The 19,479-nt window shown below is 39.2% G+C and overlaps 1 protein-coding gene across 1 annotated transcript; it reads left to right on the forward strand.

The window, feature by feature from the left end:
• Positions 1 to 60: 60 nt before the first annotated feature.
• On the forward strand, positions 61 to 17,656 carry NUDT21 (nudix hydrolase 21). The gene is made up of 7 exons (XM_047710038.1): positions 61 to 316; positions 4,187 to 4,387; positions 5,243 to 5,306; positions 9,780 to 9,869; positions 14,526 to 14,601; positions 15,898 to 16,012; positions 17,322 to 17,656. Exons 1-7 carry the CDS (start codon positions 201 to 203, stop codon positions 17,341 to 17,343), a joined length of 684 nt encoding a protein of 227 aa, XP_047565994.1. The 5' UTR covers positions 61 to 200; the 3' UTR covers positions 17,344 to 17,656.
• Positions 17,657 to 19,479: the final 1,823 nt, after the last annotated feature.

A 19,479-nucleotide genomic window follows, 5' to 3' on the forward strand; every position in this document is an offset into this window, starting at 1 on the left:
TGGCAGGCTGGCCTCCGCCTCTCTACTTCCTGCCGCCAGAGGCTCCGGATGCACTTCCGGCGTGCCTTCCCCTCCTCTTGCGCTCTCATGTTAATGGCGGGTGGCGTCTGCTGAGGGGGACGCAAATAACCGCTACCGGCAAGGGAAAGACTCCCTGCCTGCCCCACTTCCACTCTCCGCAAGTATTCGAGCTCGCCAGTATGTCCGTGGTGCCGCCTAATCGCTCACAAACCGGCTGGCCCCGGGGAGTCAACCAGTTCGGCAACAAGTACATCCAGCAGACCAAGCCCCTCACCCTGGAGCGCACCATCAACCTGTAAGTGCGGCCTGGCCTTCGCGCGCTGTATTCTCGGGCACCCCCTTACCTCGTGAGCGCTCCCAAAGGCTCCCAGTCTTCTTCCGGCGCGCCCCCGGCCTTCGGCGGGCTTCACGCCGCCCCATCACCTCCACTCCCGCTGGCGAATGCGCGCCTTTCTAGCTCCTGCGGGGCCCTTCGTGGTCCTCGAGCGCCACAGAGTTAGAGCCCTACTTGAGAGGGTTTTCTTTTCCTGGAGAGAAGGCTTGCTCCCATGCCCCTGGATTCAGTCATAATAGGAAGATCCCAAGTTTGCTTTTGAACTCCTCCCTTCCCCACGTCTCCAAGAGGAAACCATCTGCAGAGCGTGGTGTTCATTTTTCCTATTCAGTGTTTATGTTTTCACGTCACGTATGTGGTATTGCTTTTGTGGGTTCTTCTTTGATGTGAACGGTATAATGTATCGTGTGCACAGTTTTCATTTTTCTGTAGCAGTGAGCTTTGGAGAGCTAGCTATAATGCGTAGGTTTAGGGTTTTTTTTTGTGGGTTTTTTTTTTTTTTTTTTTTTTCCTCTTAACGGCTTAATTGATACTTGAGCTCCAGAATACACCACACTTTATTCATGTGCTCGGGGCCATCTGGCTTATTCACCTGTCTTCTCTCCGCAGCGACAGCAGCCAGGGGGCTGCAACTTGGGAGGGTGCCTACTGTTAAGGTTAGGCTTTCATTCAGACCTTGGAGGGAACCAGCGTGTAGCCCCAGAGAACCCATTTTATTTTCAGTACTTTTCTTTTTGAACCCTTCAAGCTGTTGCATTTCGATGTCACTCTCAAAAGTTAATCTCGCAGTGGCAGGTAGTTGGCATTGGAGCTCTGTCTGGCTCAAGAAAATTTTTGGTATTCTCTCTCTGTTTTTTTTTTAATTGCTTCTGAGAGCTTGTGAGACACCGTGGTGCTGACCCTAATGAAGGAAAGTGGCCAGTTTCTGGTCAATGTTTAAAAAATGCAAGGACTGGGGCGCCTGGGTGGCTCAGTCGATTAGGCATCTGCCTTCTGCTCAGGTTGTGATCCCAGAGTCCTGGTATCTAGCCCAGCATTAGGCTCCCTGCCCAGTGGGGAGCCGGCTTCTCCTCCCTCTGCCTACTACTCCCGTTTGTGAGTTGTCAGATAAATAAATAAACAAATAAACAAAATCTTAAAAAAAAAAAAAAAAGTGCAAGGATTTACTGATACTGGCGTTTCCATGAGAAACTTTAGGTGTTTCTCTATTTTACTTCCAAATAAAGGAACTTTTCCCCTTCAAAAATGATTTGAAATTGAAGAGATGATTGCTATTATTGTTTTACTTGGCAAAACAATTTGGCAAAAAAAATTTGGTGCTGGCATGGAAATTTAGACAATAAAAATACTGGGTTTATGAAATCTGGCTAGATTGGTGTGTATATACAAGTTAATATCTCTAGCTGTTACATCAACATAATAACAGTTTAATTTCATATCCCCTCTTTATTCATTTTTTTAAAGATTTTATTTATTTATTTGACAGACAGAGATCATAGGCAGGCAGAGAGGCAGAGAGAGAGAGAGAGGAGGAAGCAGCTCCTTGCTGAGCAGAGAGCCCGATGCGGGGCTCAATCCCAGGACCCTGAGATCATGACCTGAGCCGAAGGCAGCGGCTTAACCCACTGAGCCACCCAGGTGCCCATATCCCCTCTTTAAAACACCTTCATAAGATACCCGTGAAGCCGAAAAGGCAAATGTTCTTTTTAAAAATGTGAAAGCACAGCTTCTGGATTACTTTGGTAATTAGGAGTAGGGCTTGTGGTTTTTCCTTGATTTAACTTCATTACTGGATCAATTTGCATCAAGTTACTATGTAGAATTAACATGGTGAAGTGTTTTTATTTTTTACTCCATTTATTTATTTATTTATTTTTAAAAAGATTTTATTTATTTACCTGACAGAGATCACAAGTAGGCAGAAAGGCAGGCAGAGAGAGAGGAAGAAGCAGACTTCACTGAGCAGAGAGCCCGATGTGGGGCTCGATCCTAGGACCCTGAGATCATTACCTGAGCCGAAGGCAGCGGCTTAACCCGCTGAGCCACCGGAGCGCCCCAATTTTTACTCCATTTAAAGTTAAGGATTGATGAATTTACAGAATGTTTCCTCTCCTGGATAAATAGGGTATGCAGAAAAAAAAAAAAAACCCAAAAAACAAACACTGTTGTGAACTCAGTTCTCCTGGGTGAGTTATAATCTAACTTGAAAACAAGTCCTTTCTCCCCTACTATACTTTCTTTTAGGATGTACTATGTGAAAGTCTACTTTGTACCAGGCACTGGGCATAACCCTGGGTGTACAGTGGTGAGGAAGTAAGATGTAGTCCCTGCTTTGCAAATTGCAAAGTTCACAGTGTGATGGGAATAAAATGCATGTCCAGGCTGGCACTATGATTTCATACATAAAAATTCTTACATTTCATTTAGATGGCATCTCTTTATTGATACGAGAGCTAGACTTTACAGTTTAGATATGTACAGCTATCCTTAATTCTTTCTAACTCAAGTTGTGAATACTAAATGTTAATACATATTAAAAATTGCCTGGCACATAGTACCGGGTGAAATTGTTGTGACAAGCAATGATGTTAGATTCAGCATTGGGTCTACTGGGGAAGTCCTTGAATTCCTTAAAGCTGCTTCATTCATGCCTAGAATCTGGCTTCAGTGTTAAGTTTTGACAACCTTGATTTGTTTACCTTTCAAGAATAGCTAAGTAGATTAATTATATAGTTGTTGGCTTTTAATGTTGTCATTTTTTTTAAAAGATTTTATTTATTTATTTGACAGACAGAGATCACAAGTAGGCAGAGAGGCAGGCAGAGAGAGAGAGAGAGAGAGAGAGAGAGAGAGGAGGAAGCAGGCTCCTGGCAGAGCAGAGGGCCCAATGTGGGACTGGATCCCAGGACCCTGGGATCATGACCTGAGCTGAAGGCAGAGTCTTTAACCCACTGAGCCACCCAGGTGCCCAATGTTAAGTCATTTTGATACAGAATAGGCAGGTGTGATCAAAGCATTCTTACTCAAAGACTTAAAATCAGAGGGTTCTTTACTGTAAGGGTAATGATGGGGGGGGTTACAAGGTGGTATGTTTGATTAAATATAAATAGGGGATTTTTAACTATCTTTAAGGAAAAATTTGCTATTTACTAGGCAAGATGAAAACTATCTTAATATGAGCTATATTTGGAATTCTTGCTAGAGGAGAGAATATTCAGAATAGATATGGTGGGCAAAGGATTTGAATTACAAGAAGGGAAGAGTAAGGCTATTGAATACAAGCAAAAAGTCAGGGTTTATTTAGAGGGGACGGAAAAGTTCACCTGAAGAGGAAAGAGTTGTGGATAGAAAAGTCTGAGGATAGTTGGCTGGGAGAAAAATAACTGAAGAGTTGATGGAAAGTGGTGGCTCACTTTGTAGAAAAAGAGATATTAGTCTTTAGCACCCATAATTAATAGAATTTCTGGTTAGATTAGTAGAAGATCCCAAGGGGACATTAGCCAGGTTGACAGTGTTAGTCTAACAGCTGGGATCTAAAACCAGAGGATTTCCAGATAGCCACTTCTCTAAGCATTTGAGGGCCTTAAGGGGTGGTGTTATATATACTTGAAAGTTCAAGTATGGTGTAGCAACTTGATGTAATGGAAGCTGTCCATCCAGTCCAAAGAGCTGGATTCTGATCTCTGCTGTCACATTAACTTGTGTAACTTTGGACAAAACCTGTTGTTTTCCAAACTTTTCCCCCCATAGTTTTTTTGTGTGTGTTTGGTGTCTGTCATGGTAAATTATGGTCCTCAGTTCTCATGTTAGATATTTGTTTTTGGATCACAGGTACCCTCTTACCAATTATACTTTTGGTACAAAAGAGCCCCTCTATGAGAAGGACAGCTCTGTTGCAGCCAGATTTCAGCGCATGAGGGAGGAATTTGATAAAATTGGAATGAGAAGGACTGTAGAAGGGGTTCTGATTGTACATGAGCACCGGCTACCACATGTGTTACTGCTACAGCTGGGAACAACTTTCTTCAAATTGTAAGTGTCATTGGAAGTTAGCAGCCAGACAACTTTTAATAGGATTGCTGTTTTATGTAGTTTTGGAAGACCATTTTTGACTTTAGTCATTTAGTTACATAAGCACTGCTGTTAATGGAGTCTTTAGAAAGAGAAAATCATTTCATTTTTCAGTGTAATGCTCATTTATTCCTTAACTGGCAATCTGCATATTTCTTTATATTGTTAAGAACTGAACTTGATAGAAGCTTTCATGAAGCAAATTGCTTAGTCGAAGTTCAATTTCTAGATGTCATTGTACCATTACTAAGAACAAATGATATGATTTCTTTCTTAGGATGAATGGTGTTTCTGATTCTTAAAATGACTTGCATTTTTATAGGTAACTGTTTAGTTTTATCACTTAAACTCATAAATATCTCTGTATTATACATTCAGTGCACAACCATTTGACCAGATTGTGCCAAAAAGAGAGGTCTCAAATCCTTAGTTTGGAATTCTTGAAGAATGTCGCATTTTTCAGACTGAAAAAATTTGGTCCATTGCCTCTTTGGGCATTTCTAGAATCCATTATGACCAGATTGCCTTCCAGAGAGAAGAGAGTGGGATAGACTGGTGGCTAGAAGTTGTTTGTTATGTTACATACTTTGTTTAAAACTAGGGTTTGTGCACTGTTAGTCTGGTGAATTAAAAGGATGAGTTCAATTTTCTAGCACATTCTTCCCCCTCCCTTTGACATTTGTTTTCTCTAATTGCCGTATGTGACACTGAAATATGAGTTATTCAGTTAGATGATAGAAATAATTATTACTGTGTTCTTCTTGTTATCCTAAAATTGTTTTAAGTTGAAAGCTGAAATTCTTAACCTTTATACAGACCTGGTGGTGAACTTAACCCAGGAGAAGATGAAGTTGAAGGACTAAAACGCTTAATGACAGAGGTATTTCTCCATTTAACTGCTTTGGCGGTTTTATCCTTGCCCATCTGAACACCATCAACTGAATGGATAAATAGGTTTTTTATCTTTTTTATTTTTAAGTTTATTTTGAATAGTTTTCACTAAATCTTAAACAACAGAGTGTTAGTACTATGTTTACTTTCTATAAGTTGAACTAGAACTTAACACTTTTTTCCATTGAAGTGCAGATGTAACAATAAGGGTTAATAAAAGCCAACATTTTATTGAGTACTTACCGTGCTAGGCATTGTTCTGAGTGCTTTACATGCAGTAGTTCCTTCAGCTGTCGCAACAGCCCTAGGGAGAAGTAATGTTATTAATCCCATTTTACCGAAAGGGAAACTGGGCACAGAGGGTTCAAGTAACTTCCTTGATGTTTGCAGGTAGTTTGTCATGGAGCTGGAGATCAGAATACAATTAGTTTTGTTGTGGTGTAGGCCTCTATAGGGTTTTTGACAAGAGTGATTCCTATTAAAAAGCTGTTTTCATTTTTGACATATCTTTTAAGCTTTACCCACATTGTGCTACCTTTTAAAAGTCACTCTAATGTCTGTCTCTAAAGACTTGAGGCCAAATGCATAGATGCTCCAGGTTTTGAAGTTACAGATTGTTTTTATTATTTTTCTTCTTTTAAGCACGCAGTCCTTCCCTCTTTAATTACAAAACTAATATGCATTATGTGCAAAAACCTTGGCAAGTACAGAAAAGCAGGAGAAACAAAACTAAAATCACCTGTAATTCTACCACTTTGACCTATTGGTTTATCTCTCCAGTGTTTTTTTAAGTATATTATACCTTTTAAATATTGTGCTGTGCTTGGACTTCTGTTTACATGTGGTTGATTGAACCTATTTGCTTAACTCAGCTCCTTCTCAGAAATCCCACCAAGAAGGAAGTAAAGGGTTTTTTAAAAGATAGAAATTCAGTAGGATTGAAGGAGTTTAAGATGAGACAATTGCAAAAAAGAATTTTTAGAAGCTAGAAAAGCAGATGGGCAAATCACATCTGACTTGGCAGAAACCTCAGCCCAGCAGGGGGTAGTTCAGGACTTTGCATTTCATAGCACCACACAGGCTGAGGAATTGAAAGTGCCAGGTGCCCCTGAAAGTGGGAGCATGCATAGACTGGAAACTGGATTGTTAGTAGAGATTGACCCAGAAAACACTAAGCAATGAAAAAATGGAAGGGATGAGGAGCATAAATGAGAGTTTATATCCTGAATAGTGAGACTTACAGATTTCTACTACGTTGATAGAATTGTGACAATTAGGCTAATATACTCCAGGCTGAATGTTGGAGGTTTTGTTTCTGGAGAAAGTGACCAGTCCAAAAAAACGCCTCCAGATGATGATATTTGGGAATCTTCCCAAAGAATAGTGTGGCCTTGCCACTCAGGGTGACAGCTAAGCACCTTAGTACTTTACCTTAATTGTGAGCCAGGCTTTTGGAGAAAGTGTCTTAACAAGAAAGAGATCAAAAGAAGCAAATGAGGGGCGCCTGGATGACTCAGTGGGTTAAAGCCTTTGCCTTCTGCTCAGGTCATGATCCCAGGGTCCTGGGATCGAGCACCGTGTCAGGCTCTCTGCTCAGCGGGGAGCTTGCTTCCCTTCCTCTCTCTCTGCCTGCCTCTCTGCCTACTTGTGATCTCTGTCTGTCAAATAGATAAATAAAATCTTAAAAAAAAAAAAAAGCAAATGGAACTCAACAGAAACACAATTTAGCACTCAATAAAATTATTACTCTGGATGTGATGAGAGGAGATAGCTCATCTGTGGAACCTTGGGCCATAAAAAAGACTATTGAACCAATAAGAAAGAACTCATGAGTATTCAAAAAAAAAATGTTAGCAGAAACAAAACATTCACTAGAGCGTTAAAAGATTGAATTGAGGAAATCTAGAAAGTAGGATGAAAAGGTAAAACAGAAGTGAGAAAAGATAAAATTAGTGGGTCATTCTAGAAGGACCAAAATAGATTATAGACAAATAGAGCAGAGGAAGAATATCAAAGCAATACTTCCCAAACTTAAAGAACATGAGTTTTCAGATCAGAAAGACCTACTGTCCTGCCCTTTATAATGAACGTTAAAAGATCCGTGCAAAGGCGTATCATGAAAGTTTAAATCAGTAAGGATAAAGAGAAGATCTTAAAAACTTCCAAAGTTGGGAAGTGGAGGGGAGACATGAGTTAAATACAAAGCATCATCAAAAAAGGTATTGACTTCCTAGAAATAATATTGGAAGTTAAAAGGTCTTGTAACATGCCTTCATAATTCTGAGAGCATAATTTCTGCTGTAGAATTCTCTGTATAATCAAACCATAAATCCAGTGTGCAGGTAAACTATTTCCAAACATACAGAATTTCCAGAAATACAGATCTTGTAACTTTTCTCAGGAAGCTGCTAGAGGGTGTTGACTACCAAAATGAAAGGAAAAACTAAGAAGATACAGGATTCAGAATGTAGAGAGGATCTAACAACATAGAGAGGCAGAGGGAAGCCTCTTGACTTGAGTTGTGAGGCAGGGTTGAGAGCACTACAGAGCGGAGGAGGATGATAGTGTTGATTGGGGGAAAAAAGTGAAATTGACAGAATACTTGACATTTGAATTGAGAAGAAATTTAAGTTCTTGGGAGAATGTGGACATGAAGTAGTGATAGTGAATGATATATGTATGAAACAGTTATTCTAAAAGAAAAGGATAGTTGTGTAGTAAGAAATGCAATTATAGTTTACTCAGCGCTGGTGTGTCGAGACACCTAGTCATAGTAATTTGAATACTGAATGCAGTCTTTTTATTTTTTTTTTAAAGATTTTATTTATTTATTTGACAGACAGATTACAAGTAGGCAGTGAGGCGGGCAGAGAGAAAGGGGGAAGCAGACTCCCTGCTGAGCAGAGAGCCCAATGCGGGGCTCGATCCCAGGACCCTGGGATCATGACCTGATCCGAAGGCAGAGGCTTTAACCCACTGAGCCACCCAGTTGCCCCTCCTGAATGCAGTCTTAACCAAATACTGATTGTGGGAGGATGGTAGAAGAGAAAGTATGAGTGGAGGATATAGTTTAAAGATCTAAATTCTCACACACAATAGGAGGGTGTTAATTGCTTTTTTACTTTAGGTTTATAAAAATGTAAAGTAATCAAGAAATGATCTTTAAAAAGCATGCATGAAAAGTATAACTGTAGTGGAGAAACCTGATACACAGTACCTCAGCCCAAGTGATCAAGGTTAACATGAGCAAAAGTCGTGTCTGTGTAATATGCTCTTGACATGATGTAATGAGAATGGTACTTTAGCTTGGTGGTCTTCCTCTCTAAACTCCCCAAAATCCATAATCCCTGTCTAACTGAGAGGCATGGTATTAAATATTTCATTAGTATTCCTCAAAACTATGAAGATCATCAAAAACAAAGAAACTGAGAAACTGTTACAGTCTATAGGAGAAATTACAATTAAATGTAATGTAAGAGGAAGAGGAAATTTATATCTTTACAAAAGAAGGAAATTCTGGGACTAGAAAGGACAGGAGTTAAAAACTAACTAACCTTTCAGTTAGTAAAGTAAAAGTATTGGTTCATTAATTGGGACAAATGTGCTAGTATAAGATGTTAATAGGGGAAACTGGCTGTAGGATACATAGGAAGTTTGTACCATATTTGCATTTTTTTTTTCTATAAATGTGAAACTAAAACAGTTTGATTTTTTGTTTCAGTTTTTTATTTAAATTCTAGTTAGTTAACATACAGTGTTTATAGTTTTAGGGGTAGAATTTAGTGATTCATCACTTACATATAATACCCAGTGCTCATCACAATTGTCCTTAATACCCATCTCCCATCTAGCCCACACACCGGTCTGCCCTGCTCACCTCCCCTCTAGCAACCCTCTGGAACTAAAATAGTTTCTTTAAAAACAAGGTGAATGCTTGTGAAGAGTAGAGGCGAGTATGGGGGAAAAACACTAAGAGTTGAAAGTTGTAGCCAATGGAAATGGGGAAAGTGGGACAGGGAACTGCTCTTTCTCATTGTAGACCTTGTAGAACCATGTTTGACCAATTAAAACATATAGAGTATAATTTTGATTAAAATGACTTAAGTTTAATATTCTGCCACACAGATTTATAAAAATGAAAGTTTTTTTCTATAATTTAGTTAGGTGGCGATTTACACAAGCTACAGTTGATTCTAGTAAAACTATTGTATGTATGGCATTGGGTTATGTAAGAAATTGGTCACCTTTGGTTTTTCTTGTGTGGCCAGGGCATAACAACAGATTTGTTGGTCCTATATAGTTATGTTGTTGCTAGATTGCCATTTTGGTACTAATAGTTATGTCTTGGGCCAAATGACATAGATAATAGTAGACAAGAAATGATAAAGAGGAAATTTATATCTTTACAAAAGAAGTATATTCATGGGTAGGTATTACTGGTTGTATTATTTCTTTTTGACAGATACTGGGTCGTCAAGATGGTGTCCTGCAAGACTGGGTCATTGATGACTGCATTGGTAACTGGTGGAGACCAAATTTTGAACCTCCTCAGGTCAGTGTTCTTTTCTCTTTGCTGGTCATTTAGGGAAGTAGAAAACTACTTAAATTCCAGCCTTTGGAAAAGAGTATAGCAGAATTTGACTTTCTCTCTCATTAATGCAGATAAAAAATTTTAAAAATCAAGCATTTTTTTCTTTTAAAGAAAAATTTCACATATACAAAAGTAGGAATAATAGGGACGCCTGGGTGGCTCAATTGGTTGAGCAGCTGCCTTCGGCCCAGGTCATGATCCCAGCATCCTGGGATCGAGTCCCACATCGGACTCCTTGCTCGGCAGGGAGCCTGCTTCTCCCTCTGCCTGCCATTCTGTCTGCCTGTGCTCGCTCGCTCTCCCTCTCTCGCTCTGACAAATAAATAAATACAATCTTTAAAAAAAAAAAAAAGTAGGAATAATAAAAGTCCATAAATCCCATTACCTGTCTTCCACCTTCAACAGTTAGCAGCTCATGGTCAGACTTCACCTGGCACTCTTTTCCCCTCCCTCAACTTCGATTATTTTGGAACAAGTCCTAGGTAATCATGTCAAATGTAAATATTTCAGTATATGTCTCTAAAACGTAAAGGTCTCTTTAAAAACAACACAGGATACATTCTCAACTAAGAGTAAGGAATTATTCCATAATATCATTAAATATGTGTATCTCTGACTAGTTTCAAGCTTGTATTTTGTTTTCTAATTTGTTTAAATTAGGATAGTCTCTTAAGTCTCTTTTGGCTGGTCACTTTCCTGGTTCTCTTTTTTCCCCCCTCATAATTTATTAATAAAAACAAGCTTTTAAAGTCCTTTGTGTTGCCATTGCTGATTGCATCTGCCTGTTGTCATTGAACGTATAGTTCTTTCACTTCTGTCCTATAAACTGGTAGATCAAGAAACTGGATTTGGCTGGTGGGGAAGTATAAGGCTCACCAGAGCTGGTATATTGTTTAATTTCTGCATAATAAATTACCCCTAAACTTAGCAGTTTAAGACAGCAGACGTTTGTTATCTTCATTTCTCAAGGTCAGACATCTGGGAGCTGCCTTGCTGGGTGGTTCTGGCTCATGGTCTCAAGAGGTTATGGGCAGGCTGTCAGCTGGGATTGCGTCACCTCAAGGCTGGACTAGGGCTGAAGGATCTGATCCCAGGTTCATGCATGTTTGTTAGCAGGCCTTTCTTCCTGCGCTGTTGGACTGAAGGCTTCAGTTCCTTGTTGGGTGTTGACCTGAAGGCGCTCTCTGTTACCAGGAGAGTGTCTCCATAGGGTAACTCCCAGTGAGGCAGCTGGCTTCCCCTAGAGCTTGAGATCCGAGGTGGAGAAAGTGACAGAGAGCAAGAAAGCTGTGGTCTGTATAACCTAATCTGACAGTGACATACTGTCACTTCTGCTGTATGCTACTGGTCACACAAGCCAACATAGTACATTGTGGGAGGCGACTACACAAAAGTGTGCATACCAGGAGATGGGTCGCTGGGGGTCATCTTGGGGGATGGCCCTCACAGACAGTACCGTGTACTTCCATCAGAAGTTTTGTAATGTCTGGTTATGTCTTTTTGTAATGTTAGCTGCTCGTTGATAATAGTTTTTTGGGCTTATTAATTCATTAGGGTTGTTGTCCTTTTATTTATTTATTTTTAAAGATTTAATTAATTTACTTATTTGACAGATCACAAGTAGGCAGAGAGGCAGGCAGAGAGAGAGGAGGAAGCAGGCTCCCCGCTTAGCAGAGAGCCCAATGTGGGGCTTGATCCCAGGACCCTGGGATCATGACCTGAGCAGAAGGCAGAGACTTTAACCCACTGAGCCACCCAGGCGCCCCGTTTGTGATCCTTTTATTAAGGGAAACTTCTCTGATCAACTATTTGGTTACCCTGAGGTATAATTTATGTAGGAAAGTATAGATGCTTCTTTTCAGAAGAATGAGTTAATTTATTAGTATCCTTCAAAGACTTTATTCACAAGAAAGAATAAGACAGAGACTTGGGTGCAGATAGATTGTTTGGGAAATGATCCCAGAAAACAATAGACTGATGAGACTGATGAGGGAATACAGCTATGAGCAACTGGATCGATCCTGCTAAGGACTGTGAGGAACCATGCAATGTACCTTAAAATTGTTCATTAGAAGGATGGAAGGCTGGAGACTCCTACCCCATTGGATGAGGGTTGTATTAACTCCCTTGCACTTTCATGTTGAGTCAGAGCACAGGTTGTGAGATTTTTCTGGGGCTTTAGAAACTCTTTGAGGCTGAAAAGCAGAGAGTGAGACAGTGGCAGTAAGCTGGGAGCTTTCTGGCAATTTCCAATTTCCAATTTCAATTTCCAATTTCCAATTTTCAATTGCCAATTTCTGGCAATTTCCTGAAATCTGAGGTGGGACGAGATCTGACGGGGTGGTAATGAGGTAATTCGGGGCCAAAAAGCATCTGGTTCAGTGACCTTTTAAAGTGTTCTATGATGTCATGGTTTAAATATATTCTTTGTGTTCTAATCCATTGTAATGATTGATAATGGTACTGAGCTCAAATTTTCTTATCTTTATCTGATGGGAGACTCTGATCCTGAATCTTGTTAACAAGGCTTTATGACTTAGATCGCTTCTTTGCATGACAGCATGTTCCCGGCTAAGAATTATATAAAATATCAGCCAAGCAAAAAAGATGATTATGTCCTCCTCTTCCTTCCGACTCTCTGGTATAGCTGAGGGATAGGAAGAGAAGGTGTTGTGGGAGCTGGCACTAGTTCTCACCACCTGAAAATTGTCTTGGCTTTAAGAAAGTATAATTTCATCTGAAAATAGTGAGGTTCCTGGTCCGAAGGTACATAAAACGATTATTGTTAATTTTTTTTGGTTTCTAAGCCTTCTTTGATCAAACTGGAAGCCCAGTAATAACACAAAAGTTTTTCAGGTTTCTCTCTGAATACCCTCATTCATCTCTCCTACCGAAGTCCTAGGACAGTTGCCTTCATGGATGGAACCCTGTGGGGTTGGCTCTGCTAGCATGAGGTGCAGCATAAGTGTTGTGTGTTCATTTCATACACTTGGAGTAGTGGTTAGGTGTCAGTGGGAAAAGAGCATGACACCATCTCCCTGTATTTTTGTATAAAGTTGCAGTTGGCTTAAACTCCAAGATGAAGACTGGAGAAGAAAGTTTTTTTTTTTTCTTTTAAAGATTTTATTTATTTATTTGACAGAGAGAGAGATCACAAGTAGGCAGAGAGGCAGGCAGAGAGAGAGGGAAGCAGGCTCTGCTGAGCAGAGAGCCCAATGCAGGGCTCGATCCCAGGACTCTGGGATCATGACCTGAGCCAAAGGCAGAGGCTTTAACCCACTGAGCCACCCAGGCACCTCTGGAGAAGAAAGTATTAAAAGAAGAGGAACATATAGCCCCAAGTAGAAGAAAATGGGGTAATGCCAGTCAGTCACTTTGGTTTGGTCATGGTTTAGGAGCTTTTGTTGTATATGAACCACAGGACTCCTGTAGCCTGTGCTGTTCAGACTACTTCTCACTGCTCTGTCTGTCATTGCCAGTGTGCCTGGTTTTCATGACCATGTAGGGCACCTCCAAAGCCTGGAACAGTTGTCTTCATTTATCATACCTTAGGGATGGCTCTGGTGTATCATTATTCTAACTCGAATACTGGGATGTTGAGTGGGGTGGAATAGTGCGAAATAACAGGCTTTTATCATCAGATAAGGGTTGACTAGATGAGGTTGAATCCTAGTATCATTACTTAGTTGTGTAGTCTTGGGAAAGACTTGCAGCTTCTCAGTGTAAGTTCTTACATAAAATGTGGGTGATGTTTCCTCCTTTTGGCAGCCTCTGTTTTATCCTACTCTCCCCTTATATCTATTTTCAGCATTTTCCAACTCCCCTGCCCTCAAAATACAACTCCCAAAGCCAGAGTAGATTTTTCTGAATGTATGTGGGGAGATGGAGGTGAGTTCTGTACCTCTGACTTCTCAGATTGACTCTCCAGAATTCTTTCTGAGGTCCTAACCTCCCCTCGCTAATTCTCTCGAGAATCCCTTAAGTTCTCCAGAATATTTTCTCCATTTTCACAAGCAACTTTACTCTTTATAGCTGACAGGACTCCACTGAGACTTTTGGTTTCTGAACATTCTTGGATCAAACTAGAAGCTCAGGAATAACACACAAGTTTTCCAGGCTGGTGTTCCTAAAGTGTGTGTCAGGGTGTGTGTGTGTGTGTGTGTCTCGTTGTTGGAGCACTGTCTTGTCAGATACCTCAAAGGGCATATTGAGACTTCTAATATAGTAAACTTCTTTGGGTTGTAAGTTCCTCAAGCTATAAATCCTGTGACTGCACCTAAAACTGATTTGAATGGCTAAATGGTTTACTACTCGTTATGTTGTATTTATCAAGCATTTATCTTTCAGAACATCGGTTAGGTACCAGGTTCTGATAAAGGGAAGACTAGAAAGAGTTCTGTTTCTCCCAGCAGTTTATGCTGTATTGGGAAGGAAACAGAGAGAGAAAGAAATGAAACCACAGCATACATGTTAAAATTGTGTTGGGATTATGAGGAACTTGGTCTCAGGGTTGATAACTTGATCTTAACGTCTGAAATGGAAGAAGTCGATAAATAAAGGCACGGAGGTGTGAGGAAGGTCTTGGCAAATACAAATTATTCTCTTTTGTGATTTTAGTACCCGTATATTCCTGCACATATTACAAAACCTAAGGAACATAAGAAGTTGTTTTTGGTTCAACTTCAAGAGAAAGGTAAGTTATTCTGCTTTTGAATGCAGCCATCTGAAAACTTTTGTAGAGTAATTTCAAGAATACTTTTATTTGAGTTTTCTCCAAGTTCCTTGAATTTTGAATTTATTGTGAAAATAAAAATATACTATGTATATATAGAATTAACCACTTTTTTAAAAAAGATTTTATTTTGTTTATTTTTTAAAGATCTTATTTATTTGAGAGAGTGTGAGTGTGAGCATAAGCAGGAGGAGCAGCAGAGAGAAAGAGACTCTCAAGTGGACTCCACACTGAGCACAGAGGCCTGAGCTGAAATCAAGAGTCAGACATTTAACTGACTAAGCCACCCAGGTGCCCCAGAATTAACTAGTTCTTCACATAGATGTGCCAGACATGCTATAGGGGGAAGAGTAAATTTTATGAGAGCCTAAATACCTGATAGTAGTGTTTTAAAATAACTGTTTAGCTTTTGGTATTGATATTCTCATTGTGATAAACTGAAACTTTTAGGAGACAGAGGAATTAATTTTTTAAATGCCACCTTTGGGCCTGTTGTACATTTTAACAAATATTTCTTATCATAGTCTTAAAATGGGATTCAAAATAAATTATAAACCCGAAGGCTTGGCTCTTCTCCCTTTGTTTCCAGGGCCAGCGCTTATAATGTGCTCGTGCTTGTTAATAACACTGACTATGAACTTTGCTTGAAAGACACAAGCAAAATGGAGTGCTTGGGTGGCTCAGTTGATTAAGCCTCTGCCTTCGGCTCTGGTCATGATCCCAGCCTGAGATGGAGCCCCGCATCGTCTTCCTGTTCAGCAGGGATCCTGGTTCTCCCTCTCCCTTTGCCTGCCACTCCCCCTGCTTGTGCTCACTCTCTCCCTCTCTCCCTCTCATTCTGTCAAATGAATAAGTAAAACCTTTAAAAAAAGATAACCAGGGACGCCTGGGTGGCTCAGTTGGTTAAGCAGCTGCCTTGGGCTCAGGTCATGATCCCGGCGTCCTGGGATCGAGTCCCACATCGGGCTCCTTGCTTGGCAGGGAGCCTGCTTCTCCCTCTGCCTTTGCCTGCCACTCTGTCTGCCTGTGCTCACTCTCGCTTCTCTCTCTATGACAAATAAATAAATAAAATCTTTAAAAAAAAAAAAAAAAAGATAACCAAAATGTGTTAAGGAGAATTACCTTTTTCCTCAGGAGTTTCTCAAATATAAAATGGGTGATTATTTTACAAATGAATTGTAAGCAGTGATTGTCTAAGAATTTATAGAAAATGTATACTGTTTTGTTTTTATTTTATTTTATTTTGTTTTATTTTAGCCTTGTTTGCAGTCCCTAAAAATTACAAGCTTGTAGCTGCACCATTGTTTGAATTGTATGACAATGCACCAGGATATGGACCCATCATTTCTAGTCTCCCTCAGCTTCTGAGCAGGTATGGAAAGTTGAACATTTTGTGGCTGATTCATCTAAATTGCCAGATTTAAGATATTCTGAGCTGTTTGATAAAGGATAGTTATGAATTTTGGTCTTTAAGGAAACTAAGACTATAGATGGTTTCTTGGCTCATGCACAAGCCATAGATTAAGTATGACTGACTAAAAGTATCCCCAGACTCCCCAAGTTGCAGCATGACATTCCGGTATTTGGGTGAATGTTCTTCTCCACATCTGATATTTTTGTTACTGTTAAGTTTGAAGTCTTCATTCAAAGAGGATATGATAAAATGGCAGTCAGCACAATATAATAATATTGAGGGGAATTACCTATATGAAAATGTGGAGAATTACATCTTTGTGTAAGATGTTCTCTTTCTTCTTTGAAATGTGCTATATTTAGGTCTACTGGGATATGAGGGATTAATTCCTGAGTTTTTACATACGTGGAGTTTAGTTTTCTTGTTTTGTTTGTTTTTGGTAGAGACAGGTATAAGAAAGGTGTTTTTTAAAAAAGTGACTTGTACTGGTTGATGTTCTTAGAGTCTTCTATAGATAGACCGCAGGGTAATGTGGTGGCTAAGAATATAGATACTGTGGGCAGTGTTTGGATTTGAATTCCACCTTTAATAACTTCCTGGCAGCATGACCTTGGACAAATGATTATACCTATTTGCTTATTTCTTCACCTGTAAATCAGGGTTGTAGTCCCCACTTCATAGAATTATGAGGAGCAAGTGAAAAAATGCATGTAAAGTGCTTACAACAGTGCCAGGCGCCTGGTAAATGCTTAATAAATATTAGTTCAAAAACAGTTCTAATAGTGATTTTGGCCTTCTCTGAAACCTTATTGAGTATGAAATTGGTTCTTTCCATTTTGTTATACTAGTCAAACTTTTATCTTTTGCATCTCTTCTTCAGTCTGCTGTTGAGTTAAAAGTTGAAGTGTGAGATATGAAAAAGAGTCATATAATTCATTTATTTGAACACTGCTTGTCCGGTATCAGGAACTGTGCTGAGTGGCATAACACAATGAGTTAAAAAATTTTCCTTCTCTCAAGGAACTTTTTAGTGGATAATTAAATGTACACTCTTAAATTTTCTTTTTTAGTTGTGAGGATTTAGCAACACTATTATTTAATGTGTAAGATGAGACAGGTCAGATAAAAGGATGTTTTGGTGTAGAAATGCCAAAAATGTCAAGGGAGGGTAGAAATGTCCAAATTTCTTTATCATCTAAGATAAAAAAAAAAAAACTTTGTAAATAATGCTGTTTTTAATAAAGATACTGTTCTTTCTAAAATTCAGGTTCAATTTTATATACAACTGAATTCCTGCACAGTGGAGAAGTAAAAGAAGCCGTCTCTGTGAGCACAGCTATACACAGTGTAGAATAAATATGGTAGAAAAGTTTTTTTTGGTTTTTATCTCTTTCCCATTCCCTAAATTGCTACCTACTTTCTGTTGTTTGAATAGTAAAGTTAATATGAAGAACTAGATGGTGGTGTAAACAAATGTGATAATGTTTAATTTACTTTTGGTTCTACTCATACTTTTTTGTACAACATTAAAGAATATGAACTTCTTTCTATTTGTATTTTTTTTCTTTTTTTGATTTTCACATTAAACTTGTAAAATTCTTACAGGTGAGGACTGTTTTTTTTCCCCTTCTCCTAGGGTGCTGATGTTGAGACAGTGGCAGGTTTAGGTTAGTCGAGTATGTGGGACCCTTGTTCTGATACCATTTTGGGGAATATACTCCAAGACTATGTTCTAGATTTTTGTGATGAGGAACTTCTGTTACTTTTGGGAAGTAGATTGCTTGATGGAGTCCTGAGGTGCAATTCCTGAACCAAATAATATACTTTGAGTTGTACTCCCAGTATGTTACCAACTGGTACATTTCATACTGATACATTCAGACATTTGTTCACAAGCAACAGACCTTAAACATATGGGGAGCCATTAAAATTGGCTAGATTAGGGAAACTCATGGGAATTGGTATAAAAAGAGACCTGTTGAGAGCTGACTGAGACTTTTTCCCTTCATATAATGGGTGTATTATTTGTGTTGTTGTGAAATTAGGTGTTTTAGTTATTCTTAGGGCCGTGGTAAAATGGTGATCTGTGAAGGAAGTTTTTAAAAATGGGTCTGTTAGGTTTTGACTCTTGGATTACAAAGTTAGTTATTTCAGTTCATATCTATAGAAATGAAAATTTGGTTTTAACAATGACAAGCCTTGTCAAAAATATTTTGGAGTAATTTGAATCTACTGAAATCTAAAGACAGGATAGGGGATAGATTTTGTCAGCCTACGGGAAAAATACCAATTTAAAATTCTTTAAAATAACAACTGCTAAATTAGGAACAGGTTTTGGGGAATAAAAAGCGATTCTTAGGGCAAAGGAGTATGCTGGCTGTGTCATTGCTTAATGGTCCAAGTATGTTGTGCATGCCTTATAGCAAGTGTGACGACTGCAGGCTTAATGAACAGGACATCTTGTAAGATGCAGCTACTTAAAGAAGAGAGATTGCTCTAGTTTGTAAGAGGTAGAGTGAACTTTTGATTAGTTCTTACATCTTTATGATAATGAATCATAGGCCTTTTCTCCTGAATTTTGGGTGAGTTGAAAGGTATATTATAAATTCTTCCCTATTTAGACTTGAGAAAATCAGACCAAGAACAACTGTATCAATAAAAATTCTAGTTTATTTAGCTGAGGTCCCATGAAGCCTTTACAAGGTTTTGTCAAGTAGTGACTGTGGTCATGCTCAAGCTTAGTAGTAGGTGAGCAACAGGACCAGAAATAATTCATGAATTCCTTTGAAAAAGCAACCGATACTGTGTAGAGTCCTCTTCCCTCAGGCACTAATAGTTCTACCCCTGTGATTTATATCAGCACATTTGTAACTTACCATAATTTTACTGGTGAGTTCACTGATTAGCTGAGCCTTATCAAGATTGGGGAAGGCAGAGATGAAAACAGCTTGATCCAGCCCACCTTCTGTGGTTGCTTCTGGCATCCAAGTGAAAGGCTGTAGTAACCACATTTCAGATGTGCTAGTGCTTGCTACTTGGGGAAGGTGGAAAGTGGTGGACTTTTTCTTGGTGTTATTATAAAATGCTGTATTATTTGAAGAGATCTGATTTGAAGCTACCCATGTCCTTTGTAACATAAGCTTTGACCTAGAAATTAGTTCCTGATCACTATTTCACAGTATAAATACTTGAGTCAGTCATCTATATGTTGGGGCCTAGGTGAGAAAAACCTTTGATTTAAGCTGGCTGGGTCACTAACCTCAGAATGTAAAAAGATCTAGTTTTGAATGTAAAATTGGCAACACACAAACATGAATTTTTTAAACTGTCTTTGAACTGGTCAGCTGCAGTTGTATCTTAATACTCTCATGTTTTAGATTTCCTGATGGAAATAGTAGAACTAGGGAAATTTAAATATGATCTAT

Source organism: Lutra lutra, chromosome 17 (assembly GCF_902655055.1).
Source record: "Lutra lutra chromosome 17, mLutLut1.2, whole genome shotgun sequence".
Lineage (NCBI taxonomy): Eukaryota > Metazoa > Chordata > Mammalia > Carnivora > Mustelidae > Lutra > Lutra lutra.